This window comes from Salmo salar, chromosome 13 (genome assembly GCF_965601325.2).
Source record: "Salmo salar chromosome 13, fSalSal1, whole genome shotgun sequence".
NCBI classification, from domain to species: domain Eukaryota; kingdom Metazoa; phylum Chordata; class Actinopteri; order Salmoniformes; family Salmonidae; genus Salmo; species Salmo salar.
Genome location: NC_138303.1, coordinates 64,592,707 through 64,601,216, shown reverse-complemented (window position 1 = coordinate 64,601,216; position 8,510 = coordinate 64,592,707). Strand labels below are relative to the sequence as shown.

At 42.9% G+C, this 8,510-nt stretch overlaps 1 protein-coding gene across 1 annotated transcript; it reads left to right on the top strand.

The window, feature by feature from the left end:
* The first annotated feature begins 5,033 nt into the window (after positions 1 to 5,033).
* LOC106567614 (ATP-sensitive inward rectifier potassium channel 1) lies at positions 5,034 to 7,080 on the top strand. Its single transcript, XM_014137121.2, has one exon. It carries the CDS (start codon positions 5,034 to 5,036, stop codon positions 6,177 to 6,179), a length of 1,146 nt encoding a protein of 381 aa, XP_013992596.2. The 3' UTR covers positions 6,180 to 7,080.
* Positions 7,081 to 8,510: the final 1,430 nt, after the last annotated feature.

Here is an 8,510-nt window from a genome sequence, read left to right as displayed (position 1 = left end):
GTGGCTTCTTCCTTGCTGAGCGGCCTTTCAAGTTATGTCGATATAGGACTCGTTTTACTGTGGATATAGACACTTTTGTACCTGTTTCCTCCAGCATCTTCACAAGGTCCTTTGCTGTTGTTCTGGGATTGTATTGCACTTTTCGCACCAAAGTACGTTAATTTCTACGAGACAGAACACGTCTCCTTCCTGAGCGGTATGACAGCTGCGTGGTCCCATGGTGTTTATACTTGCGTGCTATTGTTTGTACAGATGAACGTGGTACCTTCAGGCATTTGGAAATTGCTCCCAAGGATGAACCAGACTTGTGGAGGTCTACAATTATTTTTCTGAGGTCTTGGCTTATTTCTTTTGATTTTCCCATGATGTCAAGCAAAGAGGCAATGAGTTTGAAGGTAGGCCTTGAAATACATCCACAGGTACACCTCTAATTGACTCAAATGATGTCAAATAGCCTATGAGAAGCTTCTAAAGCCATTACATCATTTTCTGGAATTTTCCAAGCTGTTTAAAGGCACAGTCAACTTAGTGTATGTAAACTTCTGACCCACTGGGATTGTGATACAGTGAATTAAAGTGAAATAATCTGTCTGTAAGCAATTGTTGGAAAAATTACTTGTGTCATGCACAAAGTAGATGTCCTAACTGACTTGCCAAAACTATAGTTTGTTAACACATACATTAATGGAGTGGTTGAAAAACAATTTTTAATGACTCCAACCTAAGTGTATGTAAACTTCCAACTGTACTAGGCTGTCACACCCATTTGAAAATCTCCACCTGACCTTCTTCTCAACGGTTCAACCACAAACTCAATACTGTCTTGTCTAGCCATGGCTTACTGCACATGTGATGAGTGTAGCGCATGCACACTGAATTAAAGGGCAACTACACTCAAGAATCAAAGTTTCTTACATTTTTCCCTGACCTCAAAAGTCGTCCTCTGATGTGGTTTAAGCATTGTTGTGAACACAGAAAACCAAATGTTGTTGTTTTTCTATTAAGGTTGAAGTCTGCGCCCTCACAGAAATATAATTAGCATAATAAAAAAATCCTCATAAAAATCTTTCAAGCTGACGTTTTACGTAATTCTGTCCAATTGTTTTTTGTTTGTTACTTTGCATTGTTTGTAATAAATGTTTTACTTATTTTGTACATAATGTTGCTGCTACCGTCTCTTATGACCAAAAATAACTTCTTGAAATCAGAACGGCGATTACTCACCACGAACTGGAAGAATCCTTTTTTTACTTTAACGAATCCGACGAGCCCGACATGAATGACATACTGCTTTCCCGGGAACAGGCCCAGATCCCCCTCATTTGCGTGAAGAGAAGGCGGAGAAAAATGGGCCAGAGGGCGGGCTGCCTTCTGAGAGTTCGTAGGCGACCGAATGAGCCCCCACTGCCTTCCATTCTGCTAGCAAACGTGCAATCTTTGGAAAATAAAATCGATGACTGACGCGAAGATTAAACTACCAACGGGACATTCAAACTGTAATATCTTATGCTTCACGGAGTCGTGGCTGAACGACAACATTATCAACATACAGCTGGCTGGTTATACGCTATATCGGCAGGATAAAACAGCGGTGTCTGGTAAGGCGGGGGACTATGTATTTTTGTAAATAACAGCTGGTGCACGATATCTAAGGAAGTCTCGATGTTTTGCTTGCCTAAGGTAGAGTATCTCGTGATAAGCTGTAGACCACACTATCTACCTAGAGAGTTTTCATCTGTATTTGTTGTAGCTGTTTACATACTACAACAAACTGATGCTGGCCCTAAGATCGCACTAAATGAGCTGTATTCTGCCATAAGCAAACAGGAAAACGCTCAACCAGAGGCGGCACTCCAAGTGGCCAGGGACTTTAATGCAGGGAAACTTAAATCGGTCTTACCAAATTTCTATCAGCATGTTAAATGTGCAACCAGAGGGAAAAAAACCACGGACCACCATTACTCCACACACAGAGACACATACAAAGCTCTCCCTCACCCTACATTTGGCAAATCTGACCATAATTCTATCCTCCTGATTCCCGCTTACAAGCAAAAATTAAAGCAGGAAGCACCAGTGACTTGATCAATAAAAAAGTGGTCAGATGAAGTAGATGCTAAGCTACAGGACTGTTTTGCTAGCACAGACTGGAATATATTCCGGGATTCCTCCGATGGCATTGAGGAGTACACCACATCAGTCATTGGCTTCATCAATAAGTGCATCGATGATGTCGTCCCCGCAGTGACCGTACGTACATACCACAACCAGAAGCTATGGATTACAGGCAACAGCTGCATTGAGCTAAAGGCTAGAGCTGCGGCTTTCAAGGAGCGGGACTCTAACCCGGAAGCTTATAGGAAATCCCGCTATGTCCTCCGACGAACCATCAAACAGGCAAAGCATCAATACAGGACAAAGATCAAATCGTACTACACCGTCTCCGACCCTCGTCGGATGTGACAGGGCTTGAAAACCATTACAGACTACAAAGGGAAGCTGCCTAGTGACACGAGCTTAACAGATGAGCTAAACTACATCGATACAACATGGTCCAAGCATACCAAGACAGTCGTGAAGAGGGCACGACAAAACCTATTCCCCCTCTGGAGACTGAAAAGATTTGGCATGGGTTCTCAGATCCTCAAAAGGTTCTAAAGTTGCATCATCGAGAGCATCTTGACTGGTTGCATCACTGCCTGGTATGGCAACTGCTCGGCCTCCAAACGCAAGGCACTACAGAGGGTAGTGCGTACAGCCCAGTACATCACTGGGGCAAAGCTTCCTGCCATCCAGGACCTCTATACCCGGCGGAACATCTAATGAAATGGCTACCCAGACTATTTACATCCCCCCTCTCTCTTTTACACCGCCGCTACTCTCTGTTGTTGTCATCTATGCATAGTCACTTTAATAACTCTACCTACATGTACATATTACCTCGACTAACCGGTGCCCCCGCACATTGACTCTGTATCGGTACCCCCCCTGTATATGGTCTCGCTATTCTTATTTTACTGCTGCTCTTTAATTACTTGTTACTTCTACATTTATTTATTTTTGTTATTCATATTTTTGATATATATATTTTTTAACTGCATTGTTGGTTAGGGGCTCGTAAGTAAGCATTTCACTGTAAGGTCTACACCTGTTATATTCGGCGCATGTGACTAATACAATTTGATTTGATAAATCTTTTTTTTTTCTTTGGATGCATCCGCTTATGTCGCACTTCCGCATTTGTGGTGAAAGGTGACAGAGCTAGAGTGGTGTTTGTCAGACCATGAGACATCCTAAAAATCGGTCTTATTTATTTATTAAAACGATTTGACCAGCCCACCCCAATAAAAGATGGTCCAGCCTTTCTGGCATTTGCCAGAATTGCCAGTTGGCCAATCTGACTATGTGTTCCACAGTTGAGAAAAATGTTATTTTCCAAACTCATTCTGCCACTGGAATATCGCCCACTGCTCCCTGCTACTCCAGCATACTTCATTCTGATGCAAATACTAAGAAGGCTGAAGTTTTGAGGAGGAGGGGTGGTTGGGGACTAGCGAAAAAAAAGGGCAATGCGATTCAAGGATTTCTTTGTGTGGCCCTCAACGCAAAGCCCTAATGTTCTCAGGGGAGTTGAAAACAACAACAGCATGAGTGCTGCACTGGTTACATTGCCCCCTCTCCAATAGGTGCACCTTCTGTCTGCCATACTTATTGTGTGCCTTCTGGCAAACTGTGCGGCCATGGAATCCAGAATACTACATTTTTGGAGCTGAGCCTTCACGTGTGTTTGTGGTGGTGGATACCATGTACAATGAGCCACCAGGTCAGGGTGAGGGAGCCACAGCCAACCACAACACACTGACTCGGGATGGAGTGAGTTGCTATACTGGGGACTCTGGAGGAGAGTGTGGTGGGATGTTGACTTGGGTCTAATAGCTAAAATTGTGACGCACAGTCGTAACATTCCAACTTGCCTCTCTTGTCTGTTTGTATGAGGGCTGTACACCATGGCATGTGGCTGGGATTAGGAAATTTCCCTGTGGATTAAAACCTTTGCAACGCCTATATTGCAACTCACTCTGATAAGTGTGAGGTCCCAGACTGATCCTGTCTCTGCAGTTTGGCCCATGGTTTCACTTAGCAGGTACGTGAAGTGGATTTTCTGCTGTTCAGATAGACAGACCGACAGTGTGACAGTGATCTATTTCTTAAGTATTGTTAGGGGATTTTTCATAAAGTGAGACGTTTTGTGTTTTTGTTTGCTGAATAGGAGAGAAGGGTGAACGTTTTCACTTTTCTAATTTTGAGAAAAGGCTGTTGTCTTTTAATGGCAGAAATAGTGTTGCCTCATTGAGTTTTATTAGAGGATGAGTGACCTATGTTAAACAGTTAATTGTGTTGCCATAGTCATGTAGGCCAGCGAGTTTTAAAGTGCAAGGTCATTACTATTGTCTGGTTTCCCTTCAGTGGTACTGCTGCCAGGGATTAGTTTTGTGGAACAAAAGTGGAACAATTAGAACCACAAATGTACCCTCACGACTTTGTAGGTTGAGTAACTGTGAAATCTTAAATGTCACTTTTATCAATTATTTAATCTCCTGAGACACTCAAAACAGTTAGAACCACAAATGTACCCTTACCACTTTGTAGGGTGAGTAACTGTGAAATCTTAAATGTCACTTTTATCAATTATTTAATCTCCTGCGACACAAAATGTGTTTTTATCTCATATATCTATGACAAATGTAATATGTGTTGTTAGGAATAAAAATGAATGGAATATCAAAGATACATTTTCAAATCTATTGCTGACGAGGTGTTTTATGAAACAAAAAGATTAGTAAACATGTTTCCAAAACTTCAACTGAGATAAACAACACTTACGCTATTATAATTTTTTTAATATATATATTCATTTTATTGATGTTAATTTTCTATAACCAACTTAAATTAGTGTTTGCTAGTTGACCACGTTTGTGGTTTCTCCATTGTGGTTTATCCCGGTCTTATATACTTTTTCCCAAAGCTCCAGGATGTTCCAGTTCGTCCAGAGGCACATCCACGACCACCTGATGGAGCGCATAATCCGCCGGACTCGTCTGGTGACCAAAGATGGCCGCTGCAACATTGAGTTTGGCAACATCGAGTACCACAACCAATTTGCCTACCTGGGGGATTTCTGGACGACGGTTGTGGAGATCCGCTGGCGTTTCGTCCTCCTCCTCTTTGTCGCCTCCTTCACAGGGAGCTGGTTTGTCTTCAGCCTTCTGTGGTACTGGATTGCCAAGAGCAATGGTGATCTGATTGGACAGAACCGCACAGACAGCCACGTCCGTTGTATAGACAATGTCAATGGACTCACCACGGCTTTCCTGTACTCCTTGGAGACCCAGACAACAATTGGTTATGGTGGACGGGCACTCACTGGGCACTGCCCAGGCACCGTGGCCCTCATCGTCATCCAATCCCTCATTGGGGTCTTTGTCAACTGCTTCATGTGTGGGGTGATCCTGGCCAAGATCTCCCTTCCCAAGAAGAGGGCAAAGACAGTGACCTTCAGTAACACAGCGGTCATCTGCTTGAAGAAGGGCAGTCTGTGCCTGCTTATCCGAGTGGCCAACCTCCGCAAGACCTTGCTCATCGGGAGCCAAATCTACGGCAAGCTGCTTAGGACAACTGTCACGCCGGAAGGTGAGACTATAATTCTCGACCAGGTAGGCATTGACTTTGCAGTGGACGCTGGCAAGGACAACCTGTTTTTTGTCTGCCCGCTGACATTGTACCACATCATCGACAAGGCCAGTCCGTTTTACGACATGTCAGCGGACACCCTCCAGCAGCAGGACTTTGAGCTGGTGGTCTTCCTGGACGGGATGGCTGAGTCCACCAGCTCCGCCTGCCAGGTACGGACCTCCTTCATCCCCCAGGAGGTCCAATGGGGATACAGCTTCCTGCCCATCATCTCCCGCACCAAGACAGGCAAGTACCGTGTGGACTTCTCCAACTTCTCCAGAACCGTGCCGGTGACGACCCCACACTGTGTCCAATGCTTTCAGAGTGATCCAGACCAACGCAACCACAACAATAGCCAAAACAACCACCACAGGAAGCTAGGTATTGACAACCCCGGATTCGAGGTGATTGACATTCAAGACACAATGGATATCACAAAAATGTGAGCTGGAGGAAAGAGGGTGAAATTGAAAGTTTCCGCTGTAAACCACAGGCTGACAGACAGCAGTCCCCAGGATGTGGGACGTGGCTCTCAGAGAGAGATGTGGATTAAGCACTTGTTTATGAGAGTATTCATGTCCTCTCTATAGACTCTCAGTCCGATATGGATGACAGAAAGCTCACTTTGGGGTCAGGGGCTCATAGTGAGTCATAGACAATGAGCAAGTAGCCCCAGTTCTAATAACCAGTGAGCCAAAGAATCATGTACACCTTGGATATGGTGCAAATCTTTACTTTGCTTCATGTGAGCATTGGGTATTACATTTGAGTTAAGACTGAACAACTCAGTATTATTTACGTCTATGCCTTTAAAAGACAAAATATCAGCCTTTATGTGTTGTTTTAAAAAATGACATACAACGCAAAAGACCGAAGAAATCAATGATCACTGGAAATACAACATTTACAGCAGAGCTGAAAAAACGACATTGCTATGTGTTGAGAGGTTTGCTCTTGTCAATGTTGAACTGGTGTTTTCAAGCTCCGGTAGGAGCTAAACTGTTGGTAAGAACAGCTCATTACACTCAAAGCACCTTTGTGACATACAAACAGTAACTATTGTACTAGGTACAGTAACTATTAAAAAGGGCTTTGGTCATGACCTGAAGGAGAGAGTGGGAGAGAGAGTAAAGCACAGGGGGTATTCATGAGAAGCTTATGACCTGAGCCTGTTTTAATGAAATATGTCAGGGATGGAGGAATAACAATAGGGTAGAACTTGCTTCCCTAGAGTCTTTACATAGTCTTTTTCTTAACTGGAATGACAAAGTACATATTATGTGCCATAACAGATTCATCATGTATGTCTTATTTCCTTTAGAACACTGTGAATAGCTGCTAATTGCACTGACTGGGAATATTAATGTGACTAATCTACATTGTGTAGATGTCTTATTTTGTAATATTGAGTTACTTGTTCTCAGGGAAAGCAGCATTCCTGGTTACAATAAATTGTAAAAAATTGACAATGCCTTGAGTTTTTTCCTTTCTGCCACCTGGGCCTGTATCCCACAAAGCATCTCTGAAAAGGTCCTATGAATCCTGTTAAAACCTTTTTTAAGACAACAAAAAACACTGCTCAGAGTAGATTTTAAAATGATGTTAAGACACTGCCCAGACAAACTCTGAGCCAGGAGTAAAATCAACTCATTAACATTTATCTCAGCTGGTAATAATGATTGTTTGATGTACCACAAAGGAAAGATAGTGATGACGCTCATTGACAATGGGCAAGTTCATTTTGCGTGGCCCCGGGCCCCGGTTGAGTGGACATTTCACTTAAGGACCAATGGAATGGTCTAAAACAGTGGTTTCCAAACCTTCTGGAACCGTGGCACACCATGATGTGATAGAAAATTCTTCGGCACACCTAAAATTAATTTATTTAGTGGTAATGACCTCCATCACATCTGATCAATAATGCTAATCATCTATTTTCTGTGAGACACCTTTATTTATAGATTAAATAGGGTTTATTTTAAATGTTTTCATAGTTTTGATAGTTCCTTACTTATGATGATTAATTTGTGTGTACCCATTAAGAGCGTCCCAGGAGTCTAAGCCAGAAAGTAGAAACATGTAGGTCAGGTAAAATAGGTCTTTAGTTTTGAATGATTGGGCTACAGACGAGCGGTTTTCTGCCATTTTTAATTTTGCCCAACCTAGATCGAGGCACAGACACGGTCTCAATGGGGAAAGCTGAGCTGACTACGCTGACTGTGCTAGTGGCAGACTCCACTAAGCTGGCAGGCTGGCTAACAGCCTGCTGCCTGGCCTGCACCCTATTTCATTGTGGAGCTAGAGGAGTTAGAGCCCTGTCTATGTTCGTAGATAAGATGAGAGCATGACACAAGCATGACACAAGTCATTTTTCCAACAATTGTTTACAGACAGATTATTTCACTTATAATTCACTGTATCACAATTCTAGTGGGTCAGAAGTTTACATACACTAAGTTGACTGTGCCTTTAAACAGCTTGGAAAATTCCAGAAAATGATGTCATGGCTTTAGAAGCTTCTGATAGGCTAATTTACATAATTTGAGTCAATTGGAGGTGTACCTGTGGATGTATTTCAAGGCCTACCTTCAAACTCAGTGCCTCTTTGCTTGACAACAGTGGGAAAATCAAAAGAAATCAGCCAAGTCCTCAGAAAATAAATTGTAGACCTCCACAAGTCTGGTTCATCCTTGGGAGCAATTTACAAATGCCTGAAGGTACCAGGTTCATCTGTACAAATAATAGCACGCAAGTATAAACACTATGGGACCCCGCAG